At 44.1% G+C, this 18,955-nt stretch overlaps 1 protein-coding gene across 2 annotated transcripts in view; it reads right to left on the bottom strand.

Annotated features, from left to right (window-relative positions):
- Positions 1-2,796: 2,796 nt before the first annotated feature.
- igsf21a (immunoglobin superfamily, member 21a) overlaps positions 2,797-18,955 on the bottom strand; it is a 180,793-nt gene continuing 164,634 nt past the window's right edge. Inside the window, exons 8-11 of one of the 2 annotated variants that reach the window (XM_035153305.2) lie at positions 15,147-15,247; positions 11,983-12,175; positions 8,604-8,642; positions 2,797-3,799 (exon numbers count right to left, since the gene is read on the bottom strand). In XM_035153305.2, coding sequence (XP_035009196.1) covers positions 3,723-3,799; positions 8,604-8,642; positions 11,983-12,175; positions 15,147-15,247 — 410 coding nt within the window. In that variant the 3' untranslated portion in view covers positions 2,797-3,722. The remainder of the gene's footprint in view (positions 3,800-8,603; positions 8,643-11,982; positions 12,176-15,146; positions 15,248-18,955) is intronic. The other variant, XM_035153306.2, reaches the window with a different exon arrangement.

The following is an 18,955-nucleotide window of genomic DNA, read 5'->3' as shown; positions in this document are numbered from 1 at the left end:
TGAACAAAGGGTGTGGTTGGAAGATAGGTGCCATTTAACAAATACTTAATAAACAGGATACATCTGTTTGCACAACCGTGGCTCAGATCAAAGTTTCCTTTTCTGTGCCGGTGCAGACGCCTGAATTGCTCTCACTTAAAAGGAGCTGAGGACGGCTCTCGGACAACTAAATGGCCCTTGGTATTATAAACACACACATGGCACTGTAAATAATACAAAGCAGTCTGAAGGATGTCAGATGGAAAGAGCATCTACAGAAAAATACCCTGACACTGTTATTCATTTCCAACGCGCTCCGCCGAGATGCAGACATACATCTCTGACACATGGGAGCCGTGTCATCTCAGTCACCGCTGTCAGGCTGTCATTTGTGTTCGCTGATAACACACCCGAGCGAATCCTGTGGTCAACAGCAGAGCAGTGTTGGTTTTAACAACACTCTGCGGGGGCATTTTGGAGTTGCATCACGCGGAGAGGCTTACAGAGGGTGTGTCAGGTGTCCTCGCTGACACAGGCGCTGTGTAGTCATCTGGTAACTGAGCCCGCAGACGACATAAAGGAAACTGGATTCTGCAGGCCCGGTTGACTCGTGAATAATTCACAGATGGGCCATAGAGGCAGCTTCTTCGTATCCTCGCTATTGCGCCCCGGCTCATGTGAACTATTCAGAACAGCACGGGGAAAGAAAATCATGATTTTCAACCGTGTGCTTTATTGTGTAGAGGCCCCTTCTTATTTTTTTGCTTGTGCCATCCGTGATGTTTGCAGCGTGTAACTGAACAAGAGAAAAAAGCACAAGCGACACTTTTTTTTGGGACATATTTCCATCTTTCAGTAACAACCGTGGAGATGGCTGAGGAAACATGAAGTCAGTTAAACAGAATAAATACCATTTTATAGTTTGAGACCGTCATCTGTTTTGTGTCATTCATTTTGTTACCAATTATAATAAAAAAACAATATTAAGGTGCTAATACACAAACAAAAACCTATGATGTACTTCTTCTTTTTACATCCTCTGATGCATTCAGAAACAGACGTGTTTTTCCTCTCTTGAATGCGAAGTGAGTGATAAAAGCACAGAAGAGCCTCTTGAATCAGAATTAAAATGCGAGCTGAGTTGCTTTACAGTTGCTGGACAAGAATTCGTGCCCTTTGCCTCCCTGACTCGAAAAATAAAAATAAATAAACACCATTCAGTGTGTGTGACTGTTAATGTTTGTGCTGTGCAGCTCTCATCTCTGGAATACAGGAATATGGATTGTACTTTGGCAAGGTGAGCCGCTATCCCAAACGAATAGGTCTGTCCTTTCTATTCGCTTAAGCTTTGAAAATCTCTGCTCTTACCTCCCACCTGGTTTAAACCGTAATCCCTTAATACACGTTGTGTCCTCAGAATGGCTCCAATTGAAATTCTTGTAAAGTCCCAAAAAATGAAGGATTACTTTGCATCAAGCTACTCTTCACTGTGTGTGTGAGTGAGTCTGAACTGCAGAGGGTGAAAAGCAGCGTCTGAATCTCCTTCAACAGCCTCGTCAGGGTCACAACGATCAGAAATATATAAAAACCAAGTCATTTGGGGAATTTGCCTGTTTAGCAAAGTTTACGGACTGATTGTCTTTCAAATTCCAGGTGTGAACAATTTCAGAGACTATATTACGAGAGTATTTGGAGTATATTGAATAAATCATTTTGAAGTTTGGAGAATAATGTAATATGAGAATAAAGAAAGTCATAATATTACGAAAAAAATAAAAGTGTAATTCAAGAAGAAAACAGTAATAATATTACAACAATAAGTTAATAACTAAATGAGATAGAAGTCATAATATCACGAGAATGAAAGTTGTAAATTAACAAGAAAAAGTCATAATATTCTCTTATTTATACACCCTCAAACAAACAGTTTGTCAAAGCAAGAGGACTTTAATCTGATCCCGGTGTGAATCCATCGTCCTGGTTCAAGTTTTTTTTATTTTATAAGTTTTTTGGTTTCATAAGGGGGCCTCGGCAGAGCTATGCACTTTACTGAGTAACGTTATAGTTTCTACTGTATTGTACTGTGATATAAACTCAATCAAGTATGTTTTGATTTAAGTAGTAAAAAGTTAAATAATCAGAATAAAGTTGTCATTCAATGGGGGGAAAGTCATAATGTTACAAGAATTAAATCATAAGAGAAAAACGTTATAATATTAAAGGAATAAAGAAAAACTAAGTTTCTTAGGAGATAAGCAACAAGGAGAACCGGTTTTCGACCGCAGTTAAACTCTGCTGGATCCAAAATGTTGAACCGAAACATTTGTCAGTTTCCTACTTTACTCTTGTTTTACTACAACTTTTTCCTCTTAATCTGTTTCCCCCCCTTTAAGTGTCCCTAACACGTTCTAGTACATTCCCTGTACCCAACATTAAACTGCAGGAAGATGCAGATCTGCGACTGAACATGTCAAACACAGTGTTTGAAGTAAAGCCAAGGCGTGTGAGTTTCGTCATCTCTCCATTTTAATACAGGTGAAATGAAACAAATGCAACAACCCTGTTTACACACGCTGCCTCGGGTGAGCTCGTCCCTGGGATGGCGGCTAAAAATGATCCGACTACTGTAAATGTGTGGGTAAGAGTTACGTATTGTACACAATGTAGGTCACTCAAGATAGTATGTCACAAGTAAATAACTGGATTACAGGCCAGTGACAATGAGTTGCAGTGCTGTCGATTGCAACACACCAAAAGGAGAAAGAATCCTCAAACATCACATGCACCACAACCCCAAAACAGCAGACATATGTTGGATCTTCTTTTTTTTTACTCTGGCCTCGGAGACCTGCCATATAGATATAAAAAAAAGCCCAAATGAGAAACAGAAAGTCTGTTAATGTTTCTGTCCTTTCAGCCAAGAATCATCGTCGAAAAACAGTGTTGAATGACGCAACAAACAAAGGTGGAGGAGTGAGGTGGAGAACTCCGAACTATCTCAGCAACCATTCCTCACCGTAACCCATATAACCTCTGTAATTATTTTCAATATTTACACGGATGTACACAAAATACACTCAAAAAAGGAGAATTTCTTCACTAGTTTCTCAATGCAGATAAATCCTCTTGTACATTCCGAGCCATCAGGGAAAAAAAGGGGAGATACCTGTATATTCATAAAAAAACAACGTTCTCTGGGAGCATCTGTGTTTGTTCTCCTGTGGTTTGTCAGCGTGTCGCTAATCAGGTTCATCCCAGGACATGTAACAGACAGGTGGTTGGTGGATGTGGTGGCGCAGCCGGAGCCAGTTTCCACTTTTTCCAGTCAAACACCAATAATGACATTTGGGACCCATCAAAAATAAAATCCAAAATTCTTTTTTCTTTTTCGGTTTCAAAACCAACGGATTTTATTGATCAACAGGCAGACGTGGGACAAGAAACAAAAAGAAGGTGTAACTGGGCAGGGCTATATAGGAGGTGGCTATTGTAATGTTCATCACGTTTTTTGTTCTTTTGATATCATTTATCTTGGTTACATTTTCTTACAAAAACAGTGGAGCGCCATCCTGTGGCGGCGCTGTTTCCTGATCGACTGACGCATGGAGGGTCTGTAGATGACTGGAGAAGGCTTGCAGGATTGTGGGAAGTGTGTGTGTGTGTGCATGTGTGAATATGTTGTGTAAGAAGGGGGGGGCGCATGTGTGTGTGTGTGTGTGTGCGAGTGTCTTGCATGAGCGGTTTCACGTCAGTTCCACTGTCACTGTGAGGACAAGAGCCATCCACGTTAGTCCGAGCACGTCCTGTCGGCCGGCTCCATCTGCAAACACCAAAGAAGCAGTCGATCAAACGGACACATTCCCTCAGTCTCCGATTCATCACACGAGCAACATCCCATTTAAAACAAACAAACAACCTTGTATTACATTAATCCCATTTCTCATGCATTATAACCCTGTTCAAATTGAGTGTGAAGTCACCTGGTAGTTTTTTTAATGGTTGTAAATGTGTGTTTACTCCATTCACTGCATCTTTAATATTGTCTTGTGCTTATCGTGGCCAAATATGTTTTATAGTAAAATACGACAATAGTCTTTGATATATAAATTCATTTTAAAGTTATTCTTAAGTAAGTGCTTTAATTCTATTGTTTTTTTATCACGTCATTATCAAGACAACATTTTATTGCTATATAATTTGGGTATTAGTCAATAAGGTCATAATAAAAATATATAAAATTAAATGTGTAAACTAAACTACAGTCGTTTTCACAAACTCCGCGAATGTTGTCGTCTTTCCAAGTTGACGTCTGTGTCGATGTCTTCTACTTTCATGACTCCTCTTTCATTTGTTTTCTTCCAGTTTCATGTGTTTAGAAAAGTCAGTCACATTTTCCTGCCGTGTCATTTTTCCGGATATTTTACCCGGAAGAGAAGTTCAAGGAAAATTTCCACAGAAAAATCTTCGAACATCCTGATTAAATGTCAGGACAATGTCACAAAGCAGCTAATGTGACAGATGTTAACTGCGCTTCAGTGTTTGAATTGTGTGTATTGGCTCCGTGTCATATTTGTATTGCACCTGTATCTTGAAGTCACTGTACAACAAATTGCCCCTCGGGGATAATAAAGATGTCTTCACTTGACAGCTGCTTCTCGGATCAGACGTCAGGTGACTTGATGGACGCCGTGCACCGAGAGGATAATTAAACTGTTCTGATGTATAGGATATATTCATTAATGTAAAGTCTGCTCTGCGGGGTTCTTTGAAGTGCACCATAATGATATACAGTACAGTGCTGCCACTACGCCAGCAACCCAAAAAAAGTCCCCACATAGCCTTTGGTGCAGTTTAGTCAAACACAAAGAAATTCACTCTTTTCCCAATATTTGAAGAATCTCCAGATATATATAAAAAAAATACAAAAACTGGAGCAGAGAGGAGTGAAGCCTCTTCTTTTTATCTATTTTATTTTCTGTTTTGAACTTGTTGTTGTGAGGCCCACAGCAGGGACACTGGATTACAGAGGAGAGATCAGCAGGGACGGCAGCTTTATGCCGTCTCTGTTTTCTGCTGCTCCCTTATGGACACGTTAGAGGAGAGAGAGGACTGTGGAAGTGGAGCTGCTGCTGCGGTGGCAGCGATGTGAGCGACTGGGTGGGGCTGTGCTGACATAACCAACTATTTGTCTGGATTGCGGCTCCGGCGGCAATCACAAGATGAGCCTGAGCACATGTTGGTGTGGCTGGACTCATTGAAGTCAATATTTGATCCGAGCGAGGTTAGACACGATGAGTAACGCGGTCCAGCATGACGCAGGAGAAAAATGGGTTGTGTTGGATCACACGGAAAATAATCACACGTTTTTTTGAGGGATTGTTTGAACGATCAAGGTTTCCTGCACGTAAATCTCCCCGGAACAACATGATTGTGATATTTTTTTTTCGCCCTCCAAGGAGCTAATGATTTCGTCTGTGTGTGTTTTGTTTGTTTAGGAGGACGATGCAAAAAACAAATCAATCTATTTCCATGAATGTTTGTCAAAGGGGTGGGGCATGACCCAAATAAGAACATCATTTGTTTCCTCAAGGCGTCTGTGGCTCAGGACGTGAACCAGGTCCAACGAGCAGAATGTGTCTCATGAAATGTACACAGAGGTTTATTACAGATTACAGCTTTTATACCCTTTGATAAGCAATATTCTTTCCAGTGCTGACGTGGATGCGTCCATGTTTCCTTTCCTGCAAGTCCTTACTTGAAGTGTATGTGGAGTGCTCGTATTGTGTGTGTGTGTGTGTGTGTGTGTGTGTGTGTGTGGTTCAATTCCCATCTCCCCCATTTCACATGCTCTAGTACCCTTGGGCAAGATACTTAACCCCAAATTGCCCTTGATGGCTTTTCCGGCAAAAAGATCTATATAAGTACAGAACATTTCACTTTCTTTAACATTACGAGTTATGGCATCTAGCAACAATTTCCCTGATTTTGCAGCAAATATTAAATGGATCTCGATGTCGAGGGGACAGAGATTCACGAGTGTGTGCAATGTGGTGCAGATCCTAATAAAACCCCCGGATCTATTGAATTTAAATGTGATTTCATAAGGAAACCGTTGAGCCTTTCTAGTTTTATTTATTTATTTTATAATCAGTTTTACAACAAGAGATAACGAGTGGTTCTTTCTCAATAAGTACTTCATTTCATTCCGTAATGGGCTCATCCAACCATAAGATCATCATCTGAGGTCCCCTTCCAGTCCACAATCAGAGATGCAAGTCGCCCAGCCATCTGTTTGCCTGTTTTTGGCTCAGACCTCAATGCATTTCTGCCAACTTGATCTTTTTTTAGACGACTGGGACTGATTTCTGTGGCAACATGCTCTTTTTTAAAAATTTTTATAAAGGCCGACTCTACCTCAGGTGTGCTGGACCTAAAACGCCGGCTGAAAACACAACACTTTGTTTTTGTTTTGTGTTTTAAAACACGACTACTTTGACTCCGCCGATGGGGTAAAATCGAGTTTTTCATTGAGCTTGGACACGTCTGGTTCCTGTCGCTGATCTGACCTCGGTTCTACTCGAGGATTTCAATTAGAGTTTTCATGGCGCGGTGGAAAAAAAAAATGACAGATGCAGCATGTCTGCCAAAAAGAATTAAAAATGCAGATTGCTTCGTTTCTGGCTCTTATGGTATTGTTGTTCTTGACTCAACGAACGCAGTCCATCCGTTGAGACTTTGTTAGATGTAATGAATTTTGCCTTGTGATTGCATTTTCCCACAATAAGACGACAACCCCCAAACTTTTGACACTTCCACCCGCCGAGGCTGACAGCTGCAATATTATGAGGTTAAACAAAAACATGTAGCATTTTTCTCCTCAGTTTCACTCATCTCTTAAATTCACTTCACAGTGCACCTTGTCTGCGAGATTGAAATCTGACAGAGATTGATGGATGGGACTCCTCACGGGAAGCGTGGTTTTCTCCCCCCCCCGCCGCCCCCGACTGACCGACAGGTGCTGTCTTTCCCGTTCGCACCCGGAAGAGAAGTCTTGGTATTCAGCCGTTAAGCAAATGGGCTTGTGTGCGGCGGTGACCTGTTGGGGGCCGCGATGTACAGTGATTTGACTCCCATGCAAGCCGTGCGTGTGTATCAACGCTGGCCCGATTCTGTCCTCGCTGTGACACACCTGCTCCTGCACTTACCATAGCATTTGCATCTTCACTTTTGCATCCCTATGCTACGACGAGGAGAGATGGGGAAGATAGAGGGAGGGAGGGATGAGAGGGGGCGGCGGGGGTAAAGAGCGAGAGGAAAAAGCGATTCACTGAGTGTGGGAGAGGACGAGGGACAAAATTATTGGACATTTTTTTGAAGACGGAAACGCGTGAAAAAGAGCGGCGCCCGCGCGTCAAACCACACGACTGTTGAATTCTCGTCTGACTGGGGCCGTTCAGCTTAATGACAGCTCCGCTCGCCATCTGCCTGGGAAGCTGTTCACACTCTGCGCTGGGACAAACATGGGCGTCACACATATGCACTGGGGATTATATACCATCCAATTATACCATTCAACTACATTTTCCAGTTCATCAACAGCAGCTCACCGCAGAGCCGTGCTACAGTGCATGTGTTTTATTGATTGAAGTCATATTTTGCAATAAGTGCACATTGTAATGATATATTTTATATAGAATCACTGAGGTTTATTTACATAAAAATGTAAAAATGTATCTATATATGCTGAACAGCTTTTTATGTCTCTTTCTATATGGTCACATTCTGATTTCAGGGTTGATGAGTTCAGGAGCCAATTTAACAAGCTTCCAAACCACAATTGAACCTTTTTACCATTTCAGAATAATCTACACTGATCATAAAGCTTAAGTGTCTGAACGCCAGAGATTTTGAGCTGCAGCTGAAGAGGAAAAGTAGGAAATATAAATATGATGGAAGGCACGGGGGGGGTCGAGGGGACAAAATAAACGAAAACAGGGGGGAAACGGATGAAATGGGAAGAGGTGTCGGCACCGGGAGGTGGAAAGAGAGTCGGAGCGGAGGAGAGGAAAAGGCAGACGGTGAGATTGAGGTAGAAAGAGAGAGGGAGTGGCAGAAAAGAGGGAGAGATGGAGAGGTGGTTGTCACGGTCCCGAGGCTTCTCCCGACAATCCCTCATCTTTACATATGATAATCTGAGGAGCCGCAAATGAGCCACCACTGCACATACGAAACACCAATAATCTCACACTCAACCCAAAGTGACAGGCTCCGTTAGTCACTGGGAAGAGGCTCGTCGCGCGGCTGCTCCTCAACGTCGGCAAAGATGAATCGTGACTGAAACGCCGCCGCGCCGACTATCTGGGGCAAAGCGTTCAGGACAGAATGAGAAACATCCACCTGTCAATACCTTGAACGTTAAAACCACAGCCTCCCGGAGAATCCGCCTCACTGATCAGTGCCAGATTTATGCACATTTTTTCCTTTCTTTTCCCCGCCGAACAGACTGCGGTGTCACATTTTGTTGTCATATTACATGCAGCGTCTGTGGAAATATGATGATCTGGTGATACAGCGGGAGTCGTGAGATGAATCACAATGAAAAACACAAAGCTGGATATACTCACTGTTCTGGTTCTGTGTGTTTTTCATCATGCTCGGATTCTCTGCAGGAGACAAAGGGAGAGAGAGAGAGAGAGATCACCAGTGAGTCGTGGCTGTTACTGAGAAAGTGAATGAATCAGTGGATGAAGGAGACGAGACGACTTCATCCATAGTAGTACGATTTATTTTGAAAAACGTCCAAAATGTGGCGTCCACAGCACTCTGGACAAGCTATGATTCTGTTTAAACCTGCACACGCATGCCCAGTGTACATGATTGGTCACGTGATATGATTTATAGGTGTGTTAGTATCAACGGGGATTAAAACCCATACCCATACAAAGCACTTGCGTCATTTTTTAGTTTGAAAAGGCCGTTTACAAATGAAACAGTGTGAGCGTGGATGTAGCCTGAGGAGGACGACAGAGACACGGAAGAGAGAGTGATCTCTGACAGAGGTTGAGGCTTTTAATGAAGCTGAACTCCTGAACTCTGGAGTTTCCTGAACCACGCGCTAAATGTCTCATCCCCAGTGAGAGAGACTGGGCCTGGTAATGGAATTGGGAACACGGAGCGCCGCACCAGAGCAGCCAGCAGCCACTTTAAAGCCATAGCGAGAGCAGGCAACTACAGCAGCACCCAGACAGGGTGGGGAAAAGGCGTTGGAGAGAAATCGACTCCACCTTTAATAAGTCTCCCCGGCACAACACACCCTGACAATGTATTTCCATTCCGGAGCTCTCACAGGGATAAAGTAATTGCAAAGCAAGAAGCAGGAGAGCATGAAGAGACTTAGCAACACCCCCTAAATTCCACTCTGCCAGCTATTTTGGGATGTTAGTCTTGACATATGAGAACGTGGAAGCTTCATGTACAGCGCAACGTGAAACTTTTTTTCATCTCGCTGGTCTGTCTCTGGTCTCATGGCAACCATTACCATAGCAGCTCATCGGAGAACGCCAGAGAAATTAGTGTGAGCACTTTGCATATGCACACTTGTGTTAGCCTGCCCCTGGAAATTTGCATGTGTGTGCACTTTGGGTATCTGCTTGTGTGTGAGTGTGTGTCTCTGCCCGGCTCCTTGGTGCTGACTCACTCCACAGTAATCTCAGAGGGTATTATCATCGAGGGTGGCTAAAGACGTACATCATCAAGACGTGAGCGCTGCTCATCGTCACTGTGTCTCCATACCAGTCATTATACTCTATTATTCCTGATGATGTATATCGGAACACTTTGCATGGCAAGCAGAGTCCTGGAATGCGTCCGTCTCTACGCCCCCCCCCCCGGGAGAGAGGGACGAGTCTCATCTCAAGGCCACGCGGGACAGTACCAAGGTCACTTAATCACCATTTACTCCCCCTGAGCGTGAGTGGAAGCAATCTACAAGGCGAGAGGCAGACAGATGGGCCGTACCAGGCACGTAGATACCTGAGGGTGCATCAGGGTGTTAAATAGACATTAGTGCTCTTCCTAGCAAAACGCCTCCCAAGGTAACGCCTCCCTAAAGTGGCACTTTCCCCTTATAGTGGGTTCTTATTAGACCCGCCCAGTAATTTGTACATTTGGGACATACTTTATTAAATCCTGCCCACAGAACTGTTTCAGGCAGGAGGATAGAAATAAAGATGGATACAATATTCTATGTGGCATGGTCGATCAAGTATGAAAATTGCGTTGACATGATTTATGTTAAAACGGCACTGAAGTGCATACCCCCCCCGTTTCACTCGTTTCTCTTACGTGACTTGACTTCTGTGAGGTGCAAGAGTCAAAGGGCCGGACTGCGCCAGATTTAAATCTATCTACAGTTACATCATCCGGACTTTCACACGTACTTCTACTGTTACATAAATGTTTCATGACGCTCTAACATGACAGAGCCATCATGGATAGAGCTGCGATGCTCGCACGATATTTGGGATCTGTTATGCAAGAGCGATTGGAAGCACAGCTGAGGGACAATGGTAGAAAGTAATGGCATGAAGGAAAACATGCATGACAGATTAGAAAAATATTATGTGGAAGTTAAAACATTAATCGATTCTACTATGAAGGGCCTTTTTAATTTCGATAACATCCTCTGAGGGCCATACTCAAGGGCTAAACTATTGTATGCATATGTCATGATAACATCTTTAATGTGAAGGCTGGAGAGGCTTTTCATTGCCGAGGGGTCTGATGTCAGATGGAAGTGATGGTGATGCTACTCCCAACGCAGGGCTGATCTCACGCACATTAACGACATAAAATATTGTCCTTTGTGGCTTGAGAGTGCATGTGTCCTTTATCACTGTGAGTACATCTCCACAAACAAGGCACGCTGGCTTGTCTTTTCCTTAGACAACGAAATTATAATTTGTCCATTTCTCAACCATATATCTTTTGTATTTATGAATTGTTGTGCACCAGAGAAAAACTGTCGGGCCGCACACAGCCCGGAGGCCGGAGGTTTACCACCCCTGCCTTAATCAATGTGAGTGCAGAGGGAGGCTCACTCCTGCTTGTCACTGTCCTCTAATCATCTTAATGCATACGTAATAATAATTTAATAATAATGACCAAAAGAGACTCGAGGGCTTCGACAGACTCGTCAAGTTGCCATCACATTTACAAATGCGCGTCTGAAGAAGCCAACAGACATTTAGCCACAGTGTCGTAGAACTCATTTGATTAAATCAGCCTCCGGTATTCCTGAATGAGCCCAGAACAGCAGATCCCATTGTTCCCAGAGCATCCAGGGTAAACAGATCCACAGACACAACAGAGCCTGTGAGCCATCCAGCTCCCACATCAACACCAGTACATGAACCACCTCCAGGTTCCGATTGACCATGTTACCTCGGTTTGGCCACTGAACAAAGTGTTGCTCTAACACCGTCAAACACAACGGTCCTTTGATTCCATCGGAGCCTTTGAAAGCAGTGTTGGCAGTTGGTGTTTGGGGCGAGAGCGGCACACGACGACGTGCCACCGACGGAAGCGTCACTAACTCCCTCGCGAGAGAATAGTTATCCTCACTAAGTGCAGGCTTAAAAGGAATGTGTTGTTGAGCCAATTAGGGACACGATCTCTTATTAATCACACACTTAGCTGCATTAATGATTCATACCTAAAAAGCAGTCACACAAATCTCCCAAGTATTTTTTCAAAGATATTGTAGATACATGGAGTGAATTTTGTAGAATTATATAATTTTCTGTGACATTTAACTGTGTAATTATATAAGTGTTCCAGATCATTCTTGTGGAGCCAAGTCGTACAGCCGCAAAATGTTTCATATTCATCATCTTCTAAATAATGAATCAAACTTAAACGCGATTTCTGTTTAACTGCCAGTGTAATGGCCGCTGCAGAACGGGGCCAGAGCGTGTTGCGAGGCAGGCGCACATGCATACGTACCAAAGACTATGAGGCGGGTGTGCGTATCTGTGGAGCCTAGAGGATTCTGGGCCGTGCAGCGATACATGGAGCCGTTGAGCTCGGCTGGCACCCTCTCCAGAATCAGCTCCCTCCCCTCGCGCTCGGCGCTGCCATCTAGCAGGCGGCCCCCCACCCGCGTCCAGGTGAGCAGGGGCTCCGGGAACACCTCATTCTATCAACACCCAGCACCCGGGTGGTGGTGGTGGTGGTGGTGGTGGGATGGAGAGGAAGAAATAAAGGGAGGAGAGAAAGGGGGCAGAAAAGAGGAGATAAAGAGGAACAAGTGTAAGTCTGAGCCAAGATATTAAGCGCAAAGGATACATGAATAATACAAACTCCAATTTTCCCCCTAATGCAACGACAAGTTAACAACATGCATTAATAATCAACACTTCACTTTACAACAGTTTCTCCCCTCACACTTTGGAGCCGTCCAGAGAAGAAAAAAAAAACTCCCCCCCCCACACAGACACACATTTCCAATTTAAAAATGTAACCCTCCATGAAGCAGTATTTCATTCATATCCGTGGGTTGAAGTGTTCATAGATAATAAGAGGACACAAAAAGAGGGCGAATCTCTTGTATGATTCCACCGCCGAGCTGTTGCTTCTTCTTCTTCTTCACACAACAATCTCTCCTTGAAACACACACTGCACCACACACACACCCACACACACAAGGGCAGACACACAATATATCTTCTCTGCCATCCATTTTGTAGACTTTTGGAATAAAAAAAACCCCAGAGCTTTTAAATGCAGAAATTGGTTTCCAGTGCTCTCACGTCAAAGGAAAGCCAATGACATTGGGACAGCAGAGGTACCTGACATGTGACAAGACAGAGGGATATATCTGTTCCCCAAGAAATGAGCAATTTAAGATTTGGAGGTCTGACCTCATCTTTACTGACATGCACAGAAAATGGAGTCAGAGTAATGGTAAATGGACGTGTTTTATATAATGGTCTGTATTTATATTGCACTTTTTTTGTCCTGATGACCACTCACAGCACTTTATAGTTTTACATTCACCCATTCACACACACACACATTGCATCTATGTGCAGCACTCTCTCTACGAATTGGGGCAATTTCGGTTATTAAGGTAAAATCAGGCAAAATAACAAAAGTGCGGGGAATCGAATCAGTGCCAAACTAGAAATAAGGCACTGCGGTTTTATGCCTCCACCAACCACTGCAGTTTTCTAGACTCATATGAGGTCATGTGACCTTAACCTTTAACCGCTGAAATCCAATAAATTCAAATTTGACTCATAGTGATAACTGGTCAAAATTTAAAGGCATTACCAAATGTTCACGAGGTCAAAAACATATTCAGTGAGGCCACTGTGTCCTTGACCTTTGACCTTTGACAACCCACATCTACTGAGTTAGTCTGTGAGACCGAGTGAACATTTGTGCCAAATTTGAAATATTTTTCTCAAGGCGTTTTTAACATAATGCGTTCACAAGGTAAAAGGGTTTTATGAGGTCAACACCTTATTTAAATTAGTTCACCCCTGAGTCCAAGTGAACGTTTGTGACAATATTGAAGGCGTTCTTGAGATATCTTGTTCATAAGAATAACAACTTTCACTAACACGTGTCCAACAAAGTAAAACATGCATAAAGAAAGAGTTGTGTACGAATATCACCACAGACAGTTCACTCTTCCTCTGTGGTTTCTGAGGCACATGGGACCACTTACTATCAGATGTCAACATCCCTCACCACTGACTCAAATCTGTGCCTCTTGGAATCCTTCCCCGAAGCAAGCGATGCTGGTTCACTTGTTTGGCATCTGCCCACATTCAGATGACATCATTCTCTCAACCAGACACCATAAACTGCTGTAAACACGCTAATCACGAAAGTGCCCTCTACAGTATGAAGTGATCTACCTCAACTTACTGGGTTGTTTTTGCGATGAAGTTAATGTTAATGCTCATATAAGACTTCTCCGATCTCTGTGTTTAAATCATTACTGAGGTTAAATTAGTTTTGAGACGGACTCCTGGGAAAAGGTCACATAGATGAAAAAAAACAAACGCCACAATAAGTGAGACGTTCCTGCCAAATTAAAACTATGATCCGTGCACTGTGCCGCAGAAACCATTGTTGTCCTATCTAATACACACGTCACACACAAAGCAAGAACAACAACAAGAAAAAAGGCAATTCAACAGAAAAAACCACACTGTCGGGTGATTATCTCTAAAATATTTCTCAAACACTGAACCAGAGGCGAAACTGGCATCTTGCGAGAGGCCAAATTATTGATCTTGATGCACAATCATATCTTCTCGTGAAACCCTGGAGCCTGAGGTCCAGTGAAGGGAATTTACTTTCTGATGAATCTGATGCCTGCTCTGCCAAAGGGCCCGAAAAGGCTGTATGCTGAAGATTATTAGCACCAAGTTTTAACACTGTTCAATGAAAAAAAAGAGAATATCATGGTCTTCGAGAAGATATGGACACGTGCAGATGTCTTTGCAGTCAGTGAGGAGCACAAAAACTAAAACCTAACCCTGCAAGAAGGTGAAATAAAAATAAATCAAAGAAATCTGACGTGTGATAGAGATTCCTGAAGCAGTAGCTAAGAACAAAGGCGGTTTGTGCCGTTAGCCTTTAGCATGTCGCTATGTCAGGATGAGTCGTCTCCTCTTCACCTGACTCCAGCTGCCCGGCTTCAACGTGTCACTCCCGTCAGAGCGATCGGGACCATCCGCTGGCGACTCACACCAGGGACTTTGGTTTTTATTTCTTTATCAGGGGGACGACTGTGACATAAAGTCTAAGAGCAGGGACGTTTACAGTGACGAGCAGAGCTGTGGGGAATGAATAACTTGGACATCAGGCAATTCAGAGACGTCGATTTCTTTGACTGTTTATTTTAGTGTAGAATTTCATTGCCTGAGGCTTTATGGCAGAAACCGCCTGAAAATATTGCAGTGTTTATTATTTCACGGCCTACATGCCTAATCCAAAATGTTGCAGAGGGAATACACACTTTTGACCAGACAATCTGCACGCTCTATGAATGCATCACACCCAACAGAGTGGTCTAACTTAACAGGCTTAACAATATGCACCAACATAGGCCCATATTGGCCTTTCATTTTCTCAACGCCCCATGCACTTACCCCAGGCGATCCTACCTGGAATCCTTGGACGGTGATGCGCACCGTGTCCCCCACCTTTGCCCGAGTGGGGGACATCAAGAGTTTAGGGCCCTTAGGAGCGGCTGCAATGAGAAAAACAGAGAAAAGGAGACAAAGGGACAAAGGTCATCGTACTGAGCATGGAGACCAAATCCTGCCGGACACCTGTTTTGTCACAGAGGGAGAGAGACAAATACAATTTCCTGTCAATTAAGGTCACGGGGCAAGAGGCGAGGGACCTGCGGGCTCTTTCATCCGAAGGACTGTGCTGGATTCATTCCTCCTCGGAGAGAAGGGGAACTAAATTGGGTAGGTAGTCATTACAGGAGGAGAATGAGAGTGTATCGGGCGGAGTGTGGAGGAGGCAAGATAAGGGACACTCCGAGAGCTAATTCCCTCGTCTTGGTGTGGACAGCATCCTCCCGATGGCTTCCATTTGGACCCTCTAAAACAATGGGGTGCAAGCAGCAAGGGGGGGGGGGGCAGGCCCAGGCTAATGTTCTGAGATTGCGAGGGGCCGGCGATTGTCCCGTGTATGTAGTGTCAAGATAAAGTGATTTGCATAACGTGGCTAAACAGCACACTTTACTGCGTTAGGCCAATGGAAGCAGGTTCTGCACCATTTGAGATGACTAACAATTCCCCCGTAAATATAAGTGCTTCACACGCTGTGCAGTTCCATATGTTGGACAAATGCACTGAGCAGCACATGCAATGAGTTCTCACAGCTGCAGGCGTCCTATCAATAACGCCCCGTGGAAGTCCACCCCAGGAATCCCTCAATTAAGTTATAAATAAATCACACCACCGGGTGCTTGTTTTCATTGATGAGTTAAACTAAAGGATAAATAAATAAAAAAGACAAATGACCTCAATTTTCCGCCATTAATCTGGCAACAAACTGTCCACTGTGGCTAATGAAGCGCTGCCTTTTCTTAGGCAGCAATTGACTACGAGCCTTCATCAGACTAATGGATTAGGACTTACGCAGTCATATCTGTAAATAGGATTGAGCATGTGGCATCGGCCATGCTCCGCGTTTCACATTGAGGGATCTTGTTATGAAACAGAAACAAACGCGCTGCACGAAGTGGTTGGAGGGAATTCAAGCGACGCTGAGGGGGGGCGGGGGGGACAGGCAGATATTCAAATTTTTGGAAAGATTTCCCCATCACCAGGCAGCTTGTTATTCTGTATAAACAAATTTGTTTGTCCCCGGAAAAAATCAGTGCAAACTGGTGCAAAGTCCAAGAAGAATTCAGTAACTTTTTTTCCAAAGATGAGATAAAAACATCCCGAGCTGGCAGCGCCCGCCGCAGACATCATGTGAGCAGTTTGACATGGATGAATGTCTCATGTCGACGATGGATGGCTTTTCACAGGCTAGCTTTGGCATGTCAGTGTGAAGCATCTTTCCACCACCCACACACTGACGGAATGGTATTTTTAAATACTGGTGTCGTGGCGTCACGCGGAGCTTGCAAGGCATATGGCCGGGGAAGATGATGGCCGATTTTCTGGGATTTGCTCCAACGTGACAGTTGGTGTCCTACGTCAGCACCTTTGATTAGTGCAGCATGCGGTGTGATTGACACAGCACAGCCTCCCTCTGAGGGTGAGGGTGAGGGTGGCGTTCGTCACCCGCGAGACCAAACTTCTGCAGTTTTGCGAGAATTAATTTTCCTCGCGTCAGAGAGGAGAGGGTGGAAGGAGGCAGAGAATTAACATGCCCTCCGGAGGGAACTACCCCGCGCCCTGCATCAGGTGGGCTTTATACCCAAGCCAAAACATCAACAGGTCGGCCCAGCTGCGCAGCAGACTCAAGGAGTTGAAGGGAACCTGTCGCATTAGCTGGGTGACTGGCTCTGCTAAGAGAGAGAAGCTGGGCCGGCACGCAACTGCATTTAAAAGAGCCTGAGTGACTGCAGGGGCGGCTGCAGCGTGGAGAGGTCAGTGAGCGCTGTGTCTTTGACGAATTCAACTTACACACAGGACGAGGTGAAGGGAGAGGAGACAGATTTCAGAATGTGGAACAGAACAGATACAAACCACATACAAGAAACACAGGACAAACCTTTATTCACACACACAAACACTCAGGCATTAACATACAGAAAACCATATTGTATATATTCCCACACACACACACACACACACACACACAATCCGCCAAAAAATACACACATACGCACACACACACAAATCACAGCCGCCTTCCTTAAACTGAGCATCTGCTCTTTTATTATCACAGTCTGGCAAAGCAATGACTGGGAAATGTGAGGACGCCCGGATCTGTGTGAAGCTGCATGAAATGAGAAGCACACCACTTGTCTAATAATGCTGAATAATAAACACCTTCGCTCATCTACAACCGAAGCAAAGAACTGCTTTTAATTATTAAGCTGCAGCGTGTTCATGAATCCAGGAGCGCAGGATATAGACCTCTGCCTCACGGTCTCGGAGAAGTGCAGCACCTTTTTTTTTTTTTTCTGGCGCCAGCTTCAGGTTCATTTGTATGGCGAGCACGGAGCCCCCCCCATGAATATTCATGAAGTGTAATACAACATTGGTCGATTGTCAGACTGTCGCTCTGTCTCATGTGGCAATATTAAATCTCTGAAAGATTTATTACTTATGGGTACTGCGAGGACCTCCTTTTCATTTCCTGGCCAAACACACCTGAGAGAACCAGGAGAGATAGAGTGTGTGTGTGTGTGTGTGTGTGTGTGTGTGTGCACGGTGAGACGGAGCCAACGCAATTATACACTTAGAGCTGCGTAATATAAATGTGCTAAGATGAATCCACGCGTGCTTCTTCTCCTTTTCTATCTTCCTCTCTTGAGATGATGTCGGCTGATGCTCCCTCCGTCTCCTTAAAAGAACAAAAGTGGCGCCGAATTAAAGACTTGCCGACACGGAGCCAGAGAGAGAGGCTTGTCAAAATATTAGCACCTGTGACAATTAGCAGCAGTTTCACAGGACGCGTCCCCCTCAGGGTGTGTCACCATCAACATGTGAACGAGGAGAGGAGCTGTTAGACTCCTTACCGCAACACTTTGTCTGGAGGAGACAGCTCGTGTCATTATACCTCCTACTGCTGCTGCTGCTGCCTCCGCCGCGCACGTGAGACTCTGCTACTTTATTTCCATCCACTTGCGATGGCGCGCTGACAGTTATTACATTTTAAAAAAGACAATTTTCTGCTATGAGCTTCTTTTCCCATTTGCGAAAGAAAAAACTAATCTATACCAAATGAAAGCATTGTGTTTGAATAAAGGACAAAATGCATCGTCTCATCTCCTCGGATATGATTGAATTATTGAAAGCATAAGCTGCACGGAAAATCTTCATTCTTCTCATCATCGACAAATCTAATGTGCGGATCAAAGCAAACAATAAACTGATTCCACAAACGACTCTGACACTCAGAGAGCGCACGTCTAACAGTGCCCATGTGAAACCGCATTTAAATTCTCTAGATCGGGATTTTTTATTTGGATCTGCACCAAATAGCTCATTAATATCGGTTCACAAACTTATGTCACAATGTTAAAGAAAGTGAAATAAACAGCCCCCTGATCCAAATCTGCACCAAAGTGGGAATGCGTGAGTTCATAGGCGGAAACACAACCTCCTTGGCAGCAGTGTGAAATGTCTTCTTGCAACAGACCCCCACTGTTTACACAAAGTATTAAAAACACTACATCGCTGCACTACACAGTCTGTCACCGCAATTTAAGATGCTGTATTATTTTATATCTTCCGTCTTTGAATTTAGATTTTGCGGTTTA

The sequence above is a fragment of the Hippoglossus stenolepis genome, chromosome 3 (genome assembly GCF_022539355.2).
Source record: "Hippoglossus stenolepis isolate QCI-W04-F060 chromosome 3, HSTE1.2, whole genome shotgun sequence".
Classification (NCBI taxonomy): domain Eukaryota; kingdom Metazoa; phylum Chordata; class Actinopteri; order Pleuronectiformes; family Pleuronectidae; genus Hippoglossus; species Hippoglossus stenolepis.
This window is presented reverse-complemented; position numbering and strand designations above follow the sequence as displayed.